At 32.0% G+C, this 21349-nt stretch overlaps 7 protein-coding genes across 10 annotated transcripts; 5 read left to right on the top strand and 2 right to left on the bottom strand.

The window, feature by feature from the left end:
- The first annotated feature begins 119 nt into the window (after window positions 1-119).
- Window positions 120-3675, top strand: LOC108561850 (transmembrane protein C9orf91-like). 2 transcript variants are annotated; one of them, XM_017919944.1, is made up of 5 exons: window positions 120-806; window positions 871-986; window positions 1240-1746; window positions 2373-2532; window positions 3502-3675. In XM_017919944.1, exons 1-5 carry the CDS (start codon window positions 521-523, stop codon window positions 3579-3581), a joined length of 1149 nt encoding a protein of 382 aa, XP_017775433.1. In that variant the 5' UTR covers window positions 120-520; the 3' UTR covers window positions 3582-3675. The 2 variants fall into 2 exon arrangements, with proteins under 2 accessions (XP_017775433.1, XP_017775432.1); XM_017919943.1 differs by lacking the exon at window positions 3502-3675 and adding an exon at window positions 2051-2315 and having other exon boundaries at window positions 2373-2464.
- Window positions 3439-4065, bottom strand: LOC108561855. Its single transcript, XM_017919951.1, has one exon. It carries the CDS (start codon window positions 3999-4001, stop codon window positions 3678-3680), a length of 324 nt encoding a protein of 107 aa, XP_017775440.1. The 5' UTR covers window positions 4002-4065; the 3' UTR covers window positions 3439-3677.
- A 242-nt stretch (window positions 4066-4307) lies between these two features.
- On the top strand, window positions 4308-5714 carry LOC108561860 (mRNA cap guanine-N7 methyltransferase). The gene has a single exon (XM_017919960.1). The coding sequence runs from the start codon at window positions 4395-4397 to the stop codon at window positions 5688-5690; it is 1296 nt and encodes a 431-aa protein (XP_017775449.1). The 5' UTR covers window positions 4308-4394; the 3' UTR covers window positions 5691-5714.
- A 645-nt stretch (window positions 5715-6359) lies between these two features.
- Window positions 6360-10479, top strand: LOC108561857. Its single transcript, XM_017919954.1, has 3 exons — window positions 6360-6648; window positions 6937-7562; window positions 7680-10479. The coding sequence occupies exons 1-3, from the start codon at window positions 6522-6524 to the stop codon at window positions 10095-10097; spliced, it is 3171 nt and encodes a 1056-aa protein (XP_017775443.1). The 5' UTR covers window positions 6360-6521; the 3' UTR covers window positions 10098-10479.
- A 536-nt stretch (window positions 10480-11015) lies between these two features.
- Window positions 11016-15519, top strand: LOC108561858 (DNA topoisomerase 1). Of its 3 annotated transcripts, XM_017919956.1 has the most exons (7): window positions 11016-11262; window positions 11748-12237; window positions 12296-12570; window positions 12671-12700; window positions 12852-13102; window positions 13548-14202; window positions 14262-15519. In XM_017919956.1, the coding sequence occupies exons 1-7, from the start codon at window positions 11206-11208 to the stop codon at window positions 15279-15281; spliced, it is 2778 nt and encodes a 925-aa protein (XP_017775445.1). In that variant the 5' UTR covers window positions 11016-11205; the 3' UTR covers window positions 15282-15519. The 3 variants fall into 3 exon arrangements, with proteins under 3 accessions (XP_017775445.1, XP_017775446.1, XP_017775447.1); XM_017919957.1 differs by lacking the exon at window positions 12671-12700; XM_017919958.1 differs by lacking the exons at window positions 11016-11262; window positions 11748-12237; window positions 12296-12570; window positions 12671-12700; window positions 12852-13102 and adding an exon at window positions 13217-13470.
- Window positions 15520-15620: 101 nt separating this feature from the next.
- On the bottom strand, window positions 15621-17565 carry LOC108561859 (ATPase WRNIP1-like). The gene is made up of 5 exons (XM_017919959.1): window positions 16630-17565; window positions 16421-16574; window positions 16182-16365; window positions 15876-16121; window positions 15621-15789 (listed from the first exon to the last, which is right to left on the bottom strand). The coding sequence occupies exons 1-5, from the start codon at window positions 17481-17483 to the stop codon at window positions 15713-15715; spliced, it is 1515 nt and encodes a 504-aa protein (XP_017775448.1). The 5' UTR covers window positions 17484-17565; the 3' UTR covers window positions 15621-15712.
- A 1046-nt stretch (window positions 17566-18611) lies between these two features.
- On the top strand, window positions 18612-20967 carry LOC108561863 (eukaryotic translation initiation factor 2A). Its single transcript, XM_017919966.1, has 10 exons — window positions 18612-18712; window positions 18770-18914; window positions 18975-19193; window positions 19248-19451; window positions 19534-19745; window positions 19807-20052; window positions 20113-20297; window positions 20352-20523; window positions 20583-20764; window positions 20824-20967. Exons 1-10 carry the CDS (start codon window positions 18688-18690, stop codon window positions 20947-20949), a joined length of 1716 nt encoding a protein of 571 aa, XP_017775455.1. The 5' UTR covers window positions 18612-18687; the 3' UTR covers window positions 20950-20967.
- Window positions 20968-21349: the final 382 nt, after the last annotated feature.

The raw sequence follows: 21349 nt of genomic DNA, 5'->3' as shown, positions 1-21349 counted from the left end.
GTATAATAAGTTTTTAATTTTCATAAATTTATCATTTAAAATAATATTAACGCGAATAATTAAAATTAATCGAAGTATTTAAATTAGCTTCAAATGCTATATGATAAAAGTGTGCCACATTCTATAGACGAGTCATGTTTTATATGCAAAGAATATGTATGTTCATATTTGTATATACAAAGCGAAGTGAGATTTGTGTGCGCATTCATATGAATATAAATTACAATGCTAATAAAAGAATAATATTATTGATTACAAAGTATAATTACAATACACCTGCATACGTTCACGATTGATTCAAACGCAACGCAGTGCGCCACCTAGTATTATTGTTGTTAAAGAGTGTACAGGTAGATGGTAAATAATGCCAGCTCACCTGGCAGGTACAAAAGAAACATTAAAACGAAGAAACGCCCCCCTTTAGTATCTTATCAGTGTACAAGTAGTCATAAGTCAGTACACATTATACCATGTAACAATCAGCGTATTCAAAGTACAGGTCCAATAATTAATAATAAAAATGGGCTCCAATATAAAAGAAACGAAGGTAGAAATTGGACAAGGGGACTCCGTTGCTCCTGTTGCACAACCATCGCCAAGTAAGGCATGGGTCCACTTCGAGGAGGAATCAGGTCCTGGAAAAAGTGCGCAAGCAGCGGTTATAACAACGGAAAGTGTGCAAGTTAACTTGGAGAGAAGTGTAAATTCAACTGGACAGGATAACAACGCTCCTGCAATATTGGACCCTAAAAATTTACGAAATGTCGAGTTACCAACCAGCGGAGAGACAATCAGACAGGGATTTAGTACGTATTTATATTGTATTTATTTAAGTTGTTAAATAATAGTTTTATTTGTATTTGCTTTTAGATAATGGCGATATTATAGTTACCCTATTACCAGTGAATACAAGATTCCCATGGGTTACACCAGCTCAATTCCGTCCAGAATTAGTACCTGAAGAATTAATGGCACAAGGATTAACAGTGAGTACTAACATCAAATATTTTGTTCGCTTTTATTTATTTTTTTTAAATTGATAATCTTATTAGAATATAACGAGTTTCATTTTTAACAAATCAAAAAGATTTTTAATTAAAAACAAGTTTTTAGACAACGCCTATAATTAATTATAAGTATGTCCATATTAAATGAAGAAATAAAATGTTATGTTTATGTTGTTATGTATACTACACACATTATGATGATTCATTGGAATTGCTATTGTTATTGTTTCAGCTCACTGTTGAAGAGTATGTACAAACAATGGAATTGTTAGTGAACGATTATAGGTTCACTATGTACAATATCTGCTACAAAAGAGTGCTTGTTGTGTGGATAACATTGGCGTTCTGCGTGCTTCTGAGTTTATTGTTTTCCGGTCTGACGGGCTTAACTTTATTTGGGCTTGGCATCGGATGGTTAATATTAAACGCGGCCGCAATTTTCTTTTCTATGTGGATCAAATTCAAATTAGCTAGAAACTTAGAAAGATGTCTCGCGCATGTAAATAAGCAATTGCTGAGGCACAAGATCGTCTTGGCTCTTGACGACCGAGGAAAAATTTCATGTCACAAAGTAACTTTGTGCTTCATTTACTTGGATCCTGCACAGTGCATAGACCGTTTGCAAACTAGCGTAGAGCAGCAGGAAAGAGACTCGAATGGGTGGGAGCAAAGAATGGACATCAGCGCTCATGATATTGTTATACAGGGTAGCAGAACTACGAGATTATCCAGAAAACAGGTGAGAATCAATGAAATAATGTTAATTAATAGTAAAAGTTTCGGAATATTTTTTTATCTGTTTATCTCACCTTGAAATATTATTTATAACCCAACTGATATAAATGGTTTACATAAACAAAATAATTATGGAATATTTAAATTGCGTATTTTGTAATAATATTCAGATCCATTTACTATTTACAAATTCCGAATTGAAGAGGGATTTTAAATTCTAATTGTTTGTTAATGTGCTTACTATTATATTAATAATTTTATTATATTGAAATTGAGTAGAGTAAATAGACAAAGCGTATTTATTGCAGGGTCGGGCTGAACAGGTATTCACGCGGTACTTGCAAAGATGGGGTAAAGATTTCTTACGTCGAAGATTAGACTGGACATTAGATGAAGCCATGGGCAATCCTTCCAATCCAAGACACATTACCACTTCTCTATGTCCTTGTCAGTACATTGAAGATCTATTGGCGAACAAACCTCCCCGCACAGACATAAGAGACTGCTGTCCTTGTTTATCCTCAATTCTGGCACGTCGTGGCATTGACTAAAAATAAAATATTTAACATAATAGTAAGCACTTTGCAAAATGTCCCATGCTATTATATATCTGTTTTGTTATTATTTTAGGAAAGAGCGACGCTCTTGTATCTGCGTTATGCTTCTAGATGGGGGAAAGATAGAGTTAGAGGGTATTTAGCTAGTCCACCTGCAAAGGGCGGTCGGCACTGCGCCAATCTAACATGTCCATGTCAATACATTGATGACCATCTGCAATGCAAACCTGCAGGCAAGTTGACGTTAAGTAGTTTCTGTTGCTTACCAGACCAACCTCTTTAATTCTATTAATTAGACAATAAACTCACTCATAGGGATCAAAAGCATTTACATTGTGGGAAGGGAATTTTAACAACAATTGTATTCCAAGTAACACATTTACAACGCCGTACTTAACTTTGAAAGCACTTACTAACTTTCCTAATCGGTTTATTTTATAAATAAACTTACTCATTAGTACCTATTACAAATGTTGTATATTTTATTAAACGATTATATATTTACCAATATTAAGTAATACTATACAATGTATATTGATTCAAATGATTATATGAACTGTTAATGAATTAATACTTTATGTAACGTAGATTGTTAAAAACTTGACTCGAATCCGTCCAATTAAGACTAAAATGATTGTTAATAAAGACTATTGATTTTTTTACAAGCTCTTCGTCTTATTCTTTTCGCAAATTATGGTATATGTATCAACGCCTTGGGTTCTTTTCGTGCACTGAAAAAGTTGGTTAAATTAAATAAATTTATAGTAAACTCCGCCAGTTCAAGAATTTTCAATGTATGGCATTCATCGCATTACGCAAGTATGGACCTGGGGACAGATATGCCAAGGAATTTTATACACACATATTAGTTTAATTCAGGATATTGTATGATTGTAACCATATCAATTTATACAAATAAATTTATTGACTTTTAACCAGCTTTTATGATCTCTTCTTTTCTTCCTTAGAATTGCTTACTTGCTAAGATGTCATACTTTAGTTGTGGTGAGTATTTTCAACTCTAAAGCATAATGTAATACATCATTTCATTTATTAAAATTAACACAAATATTTTTTATATAAAATTATATTATAAAATGAATAAATATAACAAAACATCGAAAGAATAACAATACATGTAGGGTGATGGATTATTTATTATAAAACTTATAATTTACATACTTTTCTATATATTATTTTAGTTTACCCATGCAGTTTTTGCGTTGGTGGCAATGACCCAAACGTTCGTCAAATAGCAGCAGAATACCAATTACCATTATAGTCTCAACTCATATAGACTCCTTATATAATAAGTTTTTATTTTCGTGAATTAATAGCATAATGTAACAATAAAAAAACATAATAAAGTGATTGAATATTATGAACTATGTTTAACTAATGTTTCTGATACCATATCTTTAAGATGACATGAAGCTAGTTTAAGTTGTTTTTCTAAAGCTCCTAATTCATCTGACAACTCAATTAACGTCTCTGATAGGTTTTCCAATCTATCTGAACGATGTAGAAAGTCTTCAATTTTGGTGAACTTGTTTTCTTGAGGTGGAATTTTATCTTCTATGCATATATACAATTTATTTCTCTGATCTTCGTCACCACTAACTTTATTTATATCTTCCAACAATTCATCTGGTTTCAAGTTGAATTGTTTCCTTTGAGGTAGTTTATGGAATTTTTTAAACATCTTCAACAATCAATATTGTCACCCTTTTACACATAAACCAACATAACCTTTAAAATAGGATGAAACTTCAACTATTATGATGTACCTATGTTGGTAATCTTGTTTCTGCATATTTAGCAAATCGGATATTTAGGCAATGTTTTAAGATAAATTATACAATATTAGTTTTATACTTCATTATTTATTGATATAAACGGGATTAGTGTAACTATATTACAATTGTGGACATATATTTTATATATAATTTGAATAATGTTTATTTTCTTCTTACGTTGGCTATATGCAGTAACATATGTAACCCATGCATCTATCCATCAGCAATAATACAAAACCAAATAGAGGTTCAGTTACATTTTTATTTTTGTTATTGAGAAGTGTAAGTACAAATATATAATGTCTGGAAGTGATAATGATGACTTGGAAAAGGAGTTATTGCTGGCTGCTGTTGAATCCGATGCCAGAGCTTGTGAAGTTCAAAGAGTTAGTGTTATTAAGAAAATTGAGAATGAAATGGAAACTGACCCAGAGCAAGAAGTGAATGAAGCAGCTCCAGAGACTGTTATAAAAGAGCCTATCGTAACTACGCAATCACATGAAACGGCGCCTAAGAAAAGGAAACATGATGTAATAGAGGAAGATTGCAAGAAACAAACAGGTTATGCCAGTGTTATTGAAACTCACTACAATAAATTAGAGGAAAAAGGATTGGATGAACGCAACAAGTCTCGTATAGTGTACATGAGAAACTTTCATAATTGGATCAAGAGCATGCAAATAAATGAATATATAGTTAAGATAAAAGACAGCAAACGACACAATGTACCAATACGTGTTTTAGATATGTGTTGCGGCAAGGGTGGTGACCTCCTGAAATGGAGAAAAGCTGGCATTTCACATTTAATTTGCTCAGATATTGCTGCTGTATCTCTGGATCAATGTAAGTCTCGTTATGAAACAAATAAAAGAAACGGTAGTTCATATAGTATAGAGCTAATACATGCTGATTGTACCAAAGTCCGTTTACGTGAAAAGTATGCAGATCCTTCAATAAAGCTGGATTTGGTGAGTTGTCAGTTTGCATTTCACTACAGCTTTGAAAGTTTGCCTCAAGCTGAATGCATGATACGAAATGCAGCTGAATGTTTAAACCCTGGTGGTTATTTTATTGGCACAATTCCTGATGCAAATGAACTTATGTCAAGAAGAAACAAGGCTGGTATGAATAAGTTTGGCAATGATGTCTACAAAGTTTCTTTTGAGTGTGATACTGATAGGCCTCCACTATTTGGTGCCAGGTACAACTTTCATTTGGATGGTGTTGTTCATTGTCCTGAATTTTTAGTACATTTCCCAACACTAACTGAGCTTGCAAAAAAATATGGCTTGAAGCTGGTTAACAAGGAAAAGTTTTACAACACTTTTGAAAGATTGAAGTTGGAAGGACGAAATTTACTGAGCAATATGTCCAGTTTGGAAACCTATCCATCTGATCAATCTACAGTGGGCACATCTCCAAATGATTATACCCATGCTGAGAACTTCTTAAAGCAAAACAATGAGGACAGAAGAATGAAGATTGGAACTCTATCCAAATCAGAATGGGAAGTGTCCTCAATCTATTTATCATTTGCCTTTGAAAAGGTTAAGAATACTTGGAATGTTGATGGCACTCCCAAATTTGAATTTTGATATTATTGTATTTTACAATCATTGATTTCTTACGATTTATTACTTATTAAATCGTATTTTTTTTTAATCTAAATAAAGATTTCATTTATTCTTTATTATTATTCTGTTATCAATATAAGTTTATTTTTATTTGCAACAAATAATGATTATCAATGATTTGTCAATATTACGTATAATTTCAGTTTACTATATATTTCTATTGCAATTGTTTTATATAATTACTAACTAATAATAATTATTAATAAATTTGTAAGAAAAACAATATAAAAATTATATTTTACTTCGATTCTATGCATGTGTATTTTAATGTTGGGCTCCAGAAGAAGGTACAAATAAAAATTAATCCAAAGATTGAGTATTTTCATTTTTTTTTGTAGCAATTACGTATCATTATATATTGTACAGAAGTAATATATTTTGTGAATGAATAAATTTTTTAGATATATAAATAATATATTTATTGACTACCTGAAGAAATAATGCTTTCTATGAATCCATATAAAAACTTGTTTTCGCGTTGCGAATACTACTTAAGGGTAGATATACTTCTGTGCTCATATAGATTTATGAAGCAGCGCCTCTATCCGAATCCTCAACAACTATTTTAATTGCTTGTTTACATTTTCCTGTTATACCATTGCTTCCATTTATTTAGTATTGATTAATTCCTGTCTATATTGTATTCCTACTTCAATAGTTGCTTCAGTCGTTGCAGCAAATATATAAAATAAGAAATCTTCATGATGTAATTACATCGGGTTACTCTAACGTACGCCGAAGCTTACATAATAGAAATTCGGGGAATAACCTGGTTTTTGCACCAGCGGAGTAATGGAAGAATCATTAATACTAGAAGTAGAAAAGAGACCTGTTCTGTATGATAAGGGGTTAATAACTTACAAAAATAGTAATACTCGAGAGGAAGCATGGAAAGAAGTAGCGATTTTATTGCAATTAGGTGAGCAGATTATTAAGAATAATATGTAGTCTATAATAAATTAAACTATACAGATAATAAAATAGATTTTAAACATTATGTCATCTAGTTTTAAAAGAAAATTACAGGTTGGAGTACCCGGCGCCTTCACATAAATCATATATTGAAATGCATATGATTCGATGTTAACTAATAATGTGAATGCGCCGGGTAACTTATGTTGTACATAGTGTTGGCATAGATTTAATTTTGGAAATCTATGTGTAAAGTGGTAATAGCATATTTGCTATTTTTGTTTTGTTTTTTTAGATACCGATACAGTAAAGAAAAGGTGGCGTTCTTTAAGAGATGCCTTCATCAGATATCATCGTGCCATTAAATATACTGCTGGATCGAAAGTGGGAAGCAAAAAGAAATGGGTTTATTATAATTACATGTTATTTCTAATTCCTCACATAGAATTCAGAGAAAGTTCTATAGAAAATGAGAAAGAATTTGAAGACGATCAAAGCTATTTAAACGAGTTTCAACAAATGCAAGAATTTCAAGGAAACCACGAATTTACAGATACAGAAAATTCTACCAGAAATACAGATACACCCAGCACCTTCATTGAGATTCAAAACAAAAATCATCAAAAGAAACGTAAACGCGAGGTTGCAGAAGATGAGAAGCTTTTACAAATAATCGGTAAAGAACCTCACCCCGATGAACAATTTTTACTAAGTTGTTTGCCGATTTTCAAACGACTTTGCCCCAAAAAGAATCAGCTTGCTCGTATAAACATACAAAAAATGTTGTTCGAAAATGAATTTGGATACGGCAATGTACAAAGTGGTAATCAGAATAGAACGGTTTCACAACTTTCAGTAAACAATTCTTATACATCAAGCACTGAAAATTGTTATGAAGATATTTTGGATTTATATGAATCTGTAAGTATTTTATTGTATAATAGACGAGGTAAATACTATTTATACTTAATTAACTTTTATCTAATCTTATAGTTTCGAGGTAAAAAAAATATGTAATAACTAATTGTGTCTTTTCAGTCATGTTCTACAAAGTCAACAAATAAAGTTGAATACAATCAAAATGAAATAATCGATTTGAACGCAAGTCAATTAATAACTATTAATGATGAATTAACTATAAACGAGCAAATTAATTGTTGCAATGAAGTGACTTATGAAGGGGATGGAACCGTATATTTTCTAACTGAAAGTAATGAGAATAATGTAAATATTACTCAACAGCACACTTTTGAGCCAAGTTGCAATGTTAGCAATGACCGACACATTGAAGAAAGTGAAAACGATGCAGTTACGACCCATGAAATGGACGTTGTTCATGATATCGTTTGCAGTTTATTGGAAACACCCTATGCTCAACGTAACAATATTGAACGACAAGACATACTATCTTTTCCTCGACCAGTGCCTGCATTAACTATTCTGTATAAAGATAGGAAACTTGGACAAACATTTTCGAGGTCTTTCAAAACTTCATGGTACGATAATCACAAATGGCTGTGCGGTAGCACATTCAAAAATTCGTTATTTTGTTGGCCGTGTTTATTATTATCCAATTACAAACAAACAGTTTGGGTGACACAAGGATATTCAGATCTTAAAAACTTGTCAGCCAGCGTAAGGAAACATGAGCGTTCCAAAGAACACATGCAGAATTTTCTATCACTGAAACGTATGGATAAAGATGCTCTCATATTAGCGAATGCTTTAAAAGGAGATCCAGCGATTTTGTTGAGATTCAATGAAGAAGTTAAAAAGAACAGAAAACTCTTAAGTTATTTGATAGATGTTACAGTGACACTGGTAAAACAGCAACTTTCCTTTCAGGATCTGGATACGTCTGGTTCATCAAACTGCAATAATTTTAAAGAATTGTTTAATATGTTGATTAAACGCGATTCAGATATGCAAGAGCACGTATTAAAAATCGAAGCTACTTCTACAGATGTTTGTCAATCCATTCAAAATGATTTAATTCAATGTATTGCAAACTATCTTATAGATATAATCCATCAAGAGGTAAAAGATGCTTTGTATTATGCTGTTCAAGTTAACGATTCCGCGGATTTACTTGAAAAACCTCAATGCGCTCTGTCTTTAAGGTTTGTTAATAAATTAGGCGAATTGAAGGAACGATGTTTAGGTTTTTACGATATAAACGAAGAGACAACTGCATCTAATTTATATGTTATTATTACTAATGTTTTAAAGCCTTTACATTATGAAAAGAAATTAGTTGCACAATGTTATGATGGCGCTTCTATTAAAAAAACTTGTTTAGATGAACTTGTGAATGAAATGAAACGTGACGCTCCACATGCTCCAATCACTCGATTAACTTTAATCCTTCAGAATGGATCCAATCACATCCAAAATTGTAGATTGTTTTTTGCCACGATTTCTTCAATTCCGCATTTTTTTCATCGGTGTGCGAAAAGAAACTTTTTTCTAACTTCAGTTATCCAAAAGTGTTTTCCTATGGTTTGCGAATCATACTGGTCTTCACTTTCCCGTGTTCTTCATATCGTAAATACTGAATGGCACCAATTACATCAAGTATTTTCTAAAATTATCAGTGATCCAAGTTCATCTGCGGAGTCCGTTAACTCATCTATGAATTACTTAAAACATTTTAGCAAAATTGAATTCGCTTTCTTAACAACAGTTTATTGTCAAATATTCAGTATCACAGATACACTTTTTAATACTTTAGAAAACAAATCTTTGGATGTTTATCTGTGTCAAAATTTACTGACTTGCGTGAAGATACAGATCGAAACATTGAGAACGGATTCCCAATTGGATGATTTCATAATAATCGCGCAGAGCAAGTTAAGCGAAGAAGAAATTGAACATATTGATGTAGAGAGAACAACACTCGCGTCGTTATATTTTGAAATCGTAGATAATATTATATCACAAATTGATACGCGTTTCAATGATATGGGTTCGATGTTATACATTTCTTTGGCGGATAGCTCGAAGTTCAAAAACTACAGCGATTCGTTTCCAATGACTTTGTTGAATAGTCTGATCGAACAATTCGCCGATATCTTTGATAAGCCACAGTTGATAAACGAATTAAGTGTTCTTTATAAGGACACTTTATTCCATTCTTTAAGTATTGAACAGATACTAAGGTTCTTTGTTGAAAATGAATTTACAGAGATATTCCCTGAAGCTTATAAGCTATTTGTATTGATTTGCACAATACCAGGTACAAGCGTTTCGGTGGAGGGTCAATTATCTTGTTTAGAACGCATAAAGGCATACTCAACAAAGTCTATGACTGAACGCAAATCATCTTCTCTATCTTTACTCTACGTAGAAAGTAAGTTATTATGGGAAGTTTATGCAAAGGAGGATTTTCTGGATCAAGTAATTACTAAATTTTCGAAGTTGAAAGACCAACACATTAATCTAATTTATAAAAAGTAGATGTTATATCGAGTATAACAATAGAATATACAATTTTTATGGATAATTAGTGATGTCTGGATGAAAGTATGCAATTTTATCACCCAGAATAGCGAGTAAGAAAATTCCATCGAAATAGCATCAATGGGAAATGTTTAATTAATAAATTACAATTGAGACCCTACTCCCAAATAATAACATCCATCCTGTTTTACTTGTAGAAGTAGAGTTAGTCTTAGTTGGTAGTCCATGAGAAGAACATAAGTCTTAATTGATAGGTTCAGATAATTTCAATAATTCCTATTCACCGAGACTTTGCAACGATACACTCTTTCCAGATTCTCATCTCTAGGACGCGACAATATTTTATAAAAAATAAATATGTATGTTTTTATTAATCCTTATCCCAATTTTGGAAAAGAGGAATTTGTAAATAAATAAATAAATTTTTCTTCAGATATTTATTTTTTTCATTGACCTTAACGTTGATAAACATACAATTCATTTGTACCATAGAGTGCTGATAAATTTGTAAGTAAATAATACAATAATTATAATTTTATTTTTTCTTGAAATATAACATAGAAATTGAGATATTTTTAATATAACACAGTATTCATTTAGTTTTTGCATTCTCTTTCGCGAGATGAGTGAGTAACAGTAAAATTGTAATATAAATTCTCGAAGGTAAAAGATACTTTTTTTTTTAATTTACTGTTTATTGAACTAATTTTAGATATTTCTTTGCTTCCTTTCGTCGGTTATTTCAAAACTATTAAATACTTGCTAATTATAATAAAAATGTATTTTTTAGTTGTAGCAGTGATAACAATAAATTAATAAATAAATATATAATTGATTGCCTTGGAAACAATTGCTATTTGGATTATTGGCAGTGTGAATGTAAGTAACAATTTATGACAAGTTGTGTACTTTGAATGTCGTTTATGTAATTGTGAAATACAGAAGTTGAACGTTTGAATAAGGCGGGTTACGGGGTTATTGCCATTAGTGAATATGCCGCATGCGCATTTGATCGAAGTGAGCACTTTGAGAAAAGCAGAGAAAACCTGTGGCCTGGCCTAGCATTCTGTGATCGGTGTTCTGCTTTGGTAAACGACAGAGTTGGATGGTGTTAGACACTATGGACAACGAAAACTCAGTTAGTGATGAAAATAACGGCTCTGTAAGTATATAATTTTATTTCTTTTGTAAAACTCTACAATTTTGCTCAGGTGAATTTTTGGTATCTTTCAATATAATAGCACTTTGCTGATTGCATTTCGCTTGGACCAAGCGTAAATTTTTCTAAGTCCTAAAATGGCGTCAGAGACTATGTCCCACGTTTCCTTATACAAGCATGCTATAAGTTCTATAATCTCTTCCCGTACATTTTTGGTAAAAATGTGTAGAAAGTAAAGTCTAGATTATTGCTTCACGTTCTTCAATACGTATTTTTTATTTAATTTTATCGAGTATTTCAGTAATTAAATAGGTTTTATAGTCGCGTTTTGCAATCAAACTTTTATACATTTAAGGTGAATAAGTAACTTTACCATCTGTTTTCCACTTCACCACTTGCATACAATCTGTTACAACGTAAAAATAATATTAGTTTATGTTAATAATAAGCGTATTTCCTCTTCATTACAATAAAATATGTATTTTTAGAGCAACAAAACCAGCTCATCATCACACATGAATGGTGTGAGTAATGGTTATTCAGATAACCACAAGAGCCACAAATCTGATCATAAAGACAAACATAGGGACAGAGATAAAGATAAAAATGGGAGCAAATCTCATAAAAGTTCAAGCCGTGATAAAGATAGGCATAGTGTGAGCTCAAAAGACAAGGATCGTCATAGCTCATCTCACAAGTCCTCTAGCCGAGATAAAGATAGGAGTAGAGATCATCATAAGTCTAGTAGCAGCTCATCAAGAGATAAAGATAAAGAAAGGGATAAAGATCGTGACAGGGATCACAAGAGCTCTAGAGATAAAGAACATAAATCCAGTTCAAGGGATAAAGATAGAGATAAAGATCGTCATAGACACAGTTCATCAAAGGATAAACATAAGGATAAGCACAGAGAGAAGGACAGGGATAAGCATTCTAGTTCTCGTGATAAAGATAGAAAAGATAAAGAAAAATCTTATGGTAATTAAACAGTACCCAAATTTTATATTGAATTATAATAATATTTTAAACTTTGCAGCTCATCCAATAAAGGAAGAAGAAGAGGAAATTATTAAAAAGGAACCTGAATATGAATTCAATAGAGAGGACTCTGTTGATGATGATGACCAAAAATTAGTTATAAAAGAAGAAAATGACTATCAAATGAAAGAAGAAAATGATGAGGACATCTATGAAAAGGATCCGAACATTTCAGCTGCCAGCAGCTGTGATTATAATTTGTCTCAATTCAAAGATGAACCTAAATTGGAGGAAAGTGTTGGAGATGAAGAAAGTGAAGAAGATATTCCCTTGGTACGTATAGACTTTTCATTAATATCTCAATAAGAAAATGGATTTTACCCATGATTGTTTATTATATCTGTTCTATGTTTGAAGATGTATTTCATTGCAGATCAAGCCAGTTGTCCACAAACACAAACTGGTATGCTACAATACAATTGCCTATTAGTTATGTGATTTTTTGTGGGAATATGTTTTTTCACTAACATTATCATTTTCATTTTAATAATTCTAGTATAAGAATTATATTAATTGAAGTTTTTTCATTTGTTCTAATAATGTTATATTTTTAGTCTGCACGACTTGAATCATCTAAAAGGAAAATTGAATCTGAGGAAGATGATGATGATGATGTGCCACTCACCTCAAGGAAGAAGGTGAAGAAAGAAAAAAGTAAAAAGCGAAAAAATTATAATTCAGATGATGATGAAGAAGAGAAAAGTTATAAGGTCAAGAAGGAAAAGAAGGTAAAAAGAGAAGTCAAACAGGAGACGACTTCCACTAAGAAGAAGAAAAAGGAAGAAGAAGAACATGTTTGGAAATGGTGAGTAGATTCACGGTATTTAAACTTTTTGCGGCTCCCACTAGTGGGCGCTGTGCATAAATTAGATATCAAACATGCTAGTGATGAAGGTTAGGTGATATGATGTGTACCTTTACATAATTTTCACAAATGATTGAAATGTTTTTGTGGAATAATTTAAGAAATATTGTTAAATTTAATAAGAAGTTTATTTATCATCAAACAAATCACAGGATAAGTGTCTTAAATCAATTTTGTATATTTGAGGTTAAATATTTTTGTACATGCATAAAAACAGAGTTAGAACAAGAGATAAAGTCTGAGAGTATAAGTGATCATCAATCTTATGAAACAAAAAATGTTACTATTATTAAATGGAACAAATTTAGGTAATTAACCTATGTGCAAAAAAAATCTCTAAATATTTAAAACTATATTGTTATTTATTTGAATTATTTTTTTTCAGGTGGGAAGAGGAGAAGAAAGATGATGGAACAAAGTGGAAATTTTTGGAACACAGAGGTCCTATGTTTGCACCACCATATGAAAAATTACCATCGAATATAAAATTCTTCTATGATGGTAAAGAAATGCGTTTGAGTGAGGAGGCTGAAGAAGTTGCTGGATTTTATGCTCGAATGTTGGATCATGACTATACAACAAAAGATATTTTCAACAAAAACTTCTTTGGAGATTGGAGAAAATGTATGACAGAAAAGGAGCAATCTAAAATTGTAGATTTATCAAAGTGCAATTTTAAGCAAATGCAAGCATACTTTTTGGAATTGTCTGAAAAAAATAGAAATCGCACAAAAGAAGAAAAGCTTGCCCTTAAGGAAAAAAATGAAGAAATCGTTAAGGAATATGGATTTTGTAAAATTGATGGTCATAAAGAGAAAATAGGCAATTTCAGGATTGAACCTCCTGGATTATTCAGAGGTCGTGGAGAACATCCGAAAATGGGCAAATTAAAGAAACGTGTCAAACCAGAGCACGTTTCAATTAACTGCAGTCAAGACTCTGAAATTCCAAAACCACCAGCAGGTCACAGATGGAAAGATGTAAGACATGATCCAACAGTAACCTGGTTAGCATCATGGACTGAAAATGTTCAAGGACAGGTAATTATACTATATATTATTAAATAATCAGTGTATTTATTATGTTATCTTATTTATAGGTCAAATATGTTATGTTAAATGCTAGTTCTAAATTGAAAGGAGAGAAAGATTGGCAGAAATATGAGACTGCAAGAAAGCTTCATAGGTGCATAGATAAGATTCGAACCACTTATAAAGACGAATGGAAGTCGAAGGAAATGAGAATTAGGCAGAGAGCTGTCGCTTTGTATTTCATTGATAAACTCGCTCTTAGGGCAGGTAATGAAAAAGACGAAGATCAAGCCGATACAGTTGGTTGTTGCTCATTGCGAGTTGAGCATATTCAACTTCACGAAGAGAAGGACGATAAAGAATACGTAGTTGTATTCGACTTTCTCGGAAAAGATTCTATTAGATATTATAACGAAGTACCTGTTGAGAAGCGTGTATTTAAAAACTTGCAATTATTTATGGAAAACAAGAAGGGAAGCGACGACTTGTTTGACAGATTAAATACTTCCGTAATGAATAAGCATCTTAATGAACTTATGGAAGGACTTACCGCTAAGGTATTCCGTACTTACAACGCTTCATTTACTCTACAGCAACAATTAGATGAATTAACAAATGCCGATGATAATGAGGCAGAGAAGATTTTGTCATACAATAGAGCTAACAGGGCCGTAGCTGTCTTATGTAACCATCAACGGGCTGTACCAAAAACACACGAAAAGTCTATGGAAAAACTCAAAGAAAAAATAGACGCTAAGAGAGAAGCCATACGAGAAGCGGAACGTGGTATGAAAGAGGCCAAAAGAGATGCAAAGAATAGCGTCAAAGAAAAACAGATTTATGAAAAGAAAAAACTTCAGGTGAAGAGGCTTAATGATCAGTTAGGAAAATTACAAATCCAAGAAACCGATCGGGATGAAAACAAAACCATAGCACTGGGTACGTCAAAGTTGAATTATTTAGATCCACGTATTTCGGTTGCGTGGTGTAAGAAGTTTAATGTGGCAATTGAAAAAATCTATAATAAAACTCAAAGAGACAAATTCCGTTGGGCCATAGATATGGCTGGTCCCGAGTTTGTATTTTAATAATTAATTTTTAAATTACGATTGCAATGGATTAAGAAATTTTATATTTTAACAAACAAAAAATAAAATGAAAAGGAGCAAGTAGAATTATTTCGCTGTAGAAGAATATTGAAATCATTTTCAATTGCGGTTATCCTTTTAATTTGTACTATAGATTTTATAAGTTTGATTTTTATTTGATTAGGAAATGTGTAAGGAGTTTTCACCATTTTGCAGTTAATAAATGAATAGTAATTAATACAATATTAGTTAATTTCATAACTACTTAGTTGGAACTGCAATCTTGAAAGATATGTTTATTTTTCAATTCATATATTAATTAAGTGAATGTAGTCGTGTGTGTCTGTATATTACAGATAAACAAAAAATAAATAAATCGAACATTTGTATAGATAGTTTAATTTATAATTTATTTTATATGTAATCAAATTTTATTTGAAAAACTTTACATTTTCCAACCCTGCTGGCATAAATGATGGTTTTGTCCCTGAAGCTACTTTTCCATAGCCTTAAACAAAATGTAATTAATTTATTGTGTATTAAATACATACTTACGAAATATATAGTTCTTTTTTTTAAAGTAAGCTACCATACCTAATTCCTTCATCAGCTTCGTCGGAGCATTTCTAATGTGCATTGGTACAGACGGCTGCAACCCCTCGCAACTATTGATTACTTGCTTAGCAGCTGCCAAAGCTGTATCTGCTTCCCTAGATTTTGGGGCTCTAGCTAAATAAATAGCACATTGCGCTAATAGCACGTCAGCTTCTGGCATTCCCAACAGTTGACAACCCTGCATGGTTGTTACAGCTAGTTGAAGTGCAGCAGGATCAGAATTACCTACATTTATCATGAATATAATAAACATTCACGAATTTATTGATTTTAATTCTTTATTACCAATATCTTCACTAGCTGCTCTAACTAATCTCCTTGCTATAAAGAGAGGATCCTCTCCACTAACTATCATCCTTGTTGTCCAATACAGTGCTGCATTAACATCAGATCCTCTAATAGACTTGTGCATAGCAGAAATTATATTGTAATGCTCTTCCCCTTTCCTATCATACAGTAAATGGGATTTCTAAAATGTACATTATTTAACTTATAATAAAGCAACAATATATATAATGAAATACTTTAATTCCATCTTTAATATCTTCAACTGTTATTAACTTATTTTTGTCTAAGTCATTCTGCTGCAGCAACAATTGTAAATTGCTCAAAGCAATTCTAGCATCTCCATCACTTGTATCTGCTATCCAATTCAAAGCATCAAGTTCTATAGTCAATCTGGAATTAACAAATTAGTATTGTTTCAAACTATTTTTTTCTATTCACTTATTACCCATCATCTGAAGAATATTCGTCTTTCAACTTGACAATTTTAATGTCCAATGTGGTTACTGCCCTTTCCAAAATTTTAATCAAATAATCAGTTTCAAGTTTCTCCATCACAATGACTCTACATCTACTTAGTAAGGCATTATTCAAGCTGAATGAAGGATTCTCTGTGGTAGCTCCAATTAATGTGATTGTGCCTTTCTCCACATCAGCAAGAAATATGTCCTGTTGCCTTTTATTGAACCTGTGTATTTCGTCCATAAACAGTACAGTTTTTCTGCCAAATTTTTGCTGCATTTTTGCATCCATTATAATAGTTTGCACTTCCTTAACTCCACATGTGGCAGCATTCAGTGGTACAAATTTCAAAGTTTTAGGATTGGCTTTACATATCTCATGCACAACACCAGAGAGTGATGTTTTTCCACAACCTGGTGGACCCCAAAGGATCATATTTGGTATATCTGCTTTTCCTAGTAATTGTCGAAGGACTGTATTGCTTCCCAGTACCTTACTTTGTCCAAAAAACTGGTCTAAAGTTTTTGGTTGCACTTGCTTTGCCAAAGGAACAGTAAATGAAAATTTTGTTGAACTTGCAGTACTTGGGCCATTTGTGCTGGTGGATGGTACATTTTTAAAATCTAATTGTTTTGATTGAAGAAAATTTTTGGGTTTTGGAGGTGCATTATTATAGCGCGGTGATTTTGCTTTGTTACCCGCAATTGGTGAGGCCGGCCTCTTCTGTGTTTCTTCAGAACAATTTAAAAATATGCATTTATTTACGTGTGCTTCTATCTCAGCAATAGGAAAACATGTTTCACAAATCGGACATTGCGATTCACTTCCATTATCTGCCATTTTCAAAAACGTAATGAATTATTCTATGTTTACAAACCGAATATAATGAGGATATTGACCAACATTGCCTAAGGTTAACTAATAGTGCATCTATGCAACCTTATAAACGAATAATATACATCAAGGACATAATACAATTTTCTCAAACATACAATACTATGAAACATATTATTGTGAATTACTTTAATTATTATGATAATATCATATATAACTCATTTGAAATAATTTAATTAAACCGTTTCTCGTATTTTATATTTTACGAGGAAAATATAAAATTCAATTTATATTAATACCCCGGGATTCCCGGAAATATTTTTTTCCTTCCTACTTCTTCTTCCCTCTAGGAAAAGCCTCTGTCATAATACCAGGATATATCAATTTAACATTTCTCGGAAACATCAGGGTATCAAAAACGTTGTGGGGTAGCGTACTCTCGCAAATTTGGAAATCGAGTGGCGCCTCCTACAGTGCTGCCGATGGAACCTTACACCAAAACAAAGAAACATAACCTCTATATTATAATTTAATAATAGTATATAATTAATATGAATCACTACTAATCACCAATAATACAAGTCTTAATAATAATTAAACTTATTTGGATGAGAACAAACACGGTTAAAAGTAGTCGTGGTTCCAAATGCAAATAATGCGAAAACCAAAAAAACTATTTGAAAGTATAAAGTAAATATAGGCAACAATGTTAGCGCCGATGTACTAAGGAACGCCAAATGGTCCACATTTGGGGTAGATGAAAAAATTATATAATTTTAAATTTTATTATAATTAATAAAAACAATAGTTAGCTTGTGTTTTATAGAATTTCTTTAGTTTAAATCGAAATAATATGAAAATTAAATTAAACTGTTTGTTGTTAAAACAATTAAATGCAGTGATCTTTGTTTTTCTACAAAGGTTTGGAAAAAATTAGATGTCCCATCTTGGATTATAAAACTATTTGAATCACGCTTATTAATGAAGATTAGTATATTAAGAATAGTTAAACTAGTCAGGATTGTTGTAAGAAAAATATTTTAAATTATTTGGTGGTATTCACTAGTGGCGCCGTTGAACTAATATTCGATGATTGCGCCACCACGTGGCCATTCATCTCATTTTTCATGAGCTTTGGCTTCTCAGCTCAGGAGTTGAAGTTTCAGTTGACAATGATATTTTGACACGTGCTGATATACATAACCTCAACATGGCGACGTCTATTCCAATTGCTGGTAAATATAATTTATTATGAAAGATAGTATTCTATAAATAACTCTGTATTATTTAAGTTCGTGGTTCCTTGGGTTTGAACATTACCAGCGGCCCACCAAGTTATGGAGATGTTGAACAGTTTACTCCTGTTGAAACCAAGTCTTGCAGAATCACTGAGTTTAGCCCTGATGGAAAATATTTTGCATATGCTTTTGGAACGACGTAATATAACTAATAATAATATATTATTATTTCTAAGGTATTATATTTGATATTTTGTAGATTAAAAATTGTCCGAACTGATACTTGGACTGACGTTGCCACTCATGAGGGAAGAAAGACATACTTTTTGGTGTTCTCACCAAAAAGCAATTACTTAATGAGTTGGGAGCCATATGAGATCACAAAGACCAATCCACAAGGTTCGCCAAACTTGAACATATATAAAACAGAAACAGGAGAACATGTTAAAGGTTTTGTTCATAAAACTCAAAGTAACTGGTAAGTTGATACATATTATTTATTGAAAGACTCCATTAACTGTTTGTTTTTTAGGGAGCCTAAGTGGAGTGAGGATGAAAAGCTATTTTCAAAAATTGTGAACAATGATGTAGTTTTCTATGAAGATTGTAACTTTGAAAGGATTGTTCATAGATTAAAATGTTGTAAAGTTACTTCTTACAGTATATCACCTGCTGTCGGAAGTTATTATATACTTAGTCACACACTTGGCACATCTGGACAACCATCTTTTGCAAGGTAATTTCAATTATTTTAAATTTTAACTGAAATTTCTGAATTAATGATTTGTAACTATGAATTTAACATATTTATTTTATAGGTTATTCAAATATCCAGATTTTGATATGCAACAAGCAGTAGCAAGCAAAAGTTTCTTTCAAGCAGATAAAGTTGAGTACTTTTGGCACTACAAAGGTCAACATGCATTAGTCCTTACAGTGACTGATCTAGATAAAACTGGTCAATCTTATTATGGTAACCAGAGTTTGCATTTTATTGGCGTCAATGGACAAACTAACTTGGTATCATTATGTAAGTAGGTTTTTGTGGAGCCAATACAATTTATTAACTTTGTTTTTATTCATTTTTATAGCAAAGGAAGGACCTATATATGCAGTCTTATGGTCACCAAAAGCTTTCGAGTTTTGCGTGGTTTACGGATTGATGCCAGCTAGAGTCACTGTGTTCAATTTGAAGTGTGAAAGTGCATTTGAAATTGGTGCTGGTCACAAGAATACAATCCATTATAATCCACAGGGAAATATTTTGATGGTAGGGGCCTTTGGTAATTTGCGTGGCAATATTGATCTGTGGGACATGAATACAAGGAAAGTCATAGGTAAATGATTGATGGAAGATTTTTTTTAAACAGATTTATAATAATAATAATCTTTTAAAGGAACTTGCGAAGCAAACGACACTACGTTGGTCGAGTGGAGTCCGGATGGGATGCATTTCTTAACAGCAACAACTGCTCCTAGGCTGAGAATAGAAAATGGTTATAAAATATGGCACTATTCGGGAGCACTGGTTTATGAAAAACGGGTACCAAACAATACTGAGTTGTATAGTGTCATGTGGCAGGTAAATAATAATTTCTGAAAAAGAAAGACAAAAAATAATCCTTTAATTTTCTAGAAATACTCTAAAAATATATATAAAGAGCCAGTTATATCTTCGGTGAAAGTTCAAGGTATAGCTTCCTCTGAAGTAAAGGCTTCGACCCAGGCATATAGACCACCGTCTGCGCGCAACAAACCAGGAGTTACTTTTAAGCTTCACGATGACGATGATCCTATCCCAGCTTTCAGTAAGTTAACTATATAACACTGCCATGTTAAAGTGTTAAATGTTCGTTTTTTTTTTTAGAAAAGGAACCTGTAGTGTCCAAGGCTGCGCTTAAGCTTAGGAAGAAGCGAGAAGCTAAAAAGGCACGTAAAAATGACGAAGCAGGAGAGTCAACTGCAGAAACTCCGAAAGTTATAAGTAATGTTAAAATTACTTTAACTGGTGATGTGGAGAAAGATAAGCAGATCAAGAAAATTAAGAAGGTATGTCTCAATATATTTATATATATTGCTTATGTTAATGAATTGTATTTAAAATTTAGAAATTGGATGCCATTGAAGCACTGAAAAATGAGAGGGATCAAGGAAAAAGTTTGGAAATTAATCAGCTGGCCAAGATTAAGAACGAACAGGAATTGATCAATGAATTAAATCAGTTGCAAATTTAATTTTTAATAATATGTTTTGTGATATATTATATATATATATACAGTTTTATTAACTGGTTTTCGCCAATTTCTTTTTATTTAAATTATTTATATCCTCGAAATGAAAACATATAAATAATATTTACTCTATTTTACTTACCGAATATGTCAAGATGAAAATATGAAATAAATATTGGTTTACACATAGAGCGTTATTATTTCTAATTACTTGAATTGTTATACAATGGTTACATACATGTTTTATTTTATTATAAATAATTACGAAACTATAGTTTGCTGTTGCAAATATTTTAAGGCATGACACTTGTGCGTTTTCATCACACTCGAAATAAATTCTAAAATAAATCGACACGCTTAATTCATAACTCAACGCAAGCAATAAACTAGTGGTGCGACTTAA

Source organism: Nicrophorus vespilloides, unplaced genomic scaffold (assembly GCF_001412225.1).
Source record: "Nicrophorus vespilloides isolate i.1.1-1 unplaced genomic scaffold, Nicve_v1.0, whole genome shotgun sequence".
Lineage (NCBI taxonomy): Eukaryota > Metazoa > Arthropoda > Insecta > Coleoptera > Silphidae > Nicrophorus > Nicrophorus vespilloides.
The sequence above is the reverse complement of the archived record's forward strand: the minus strand, read 5'-3'. Positions and strand labels throughout refer to the sequence as shown.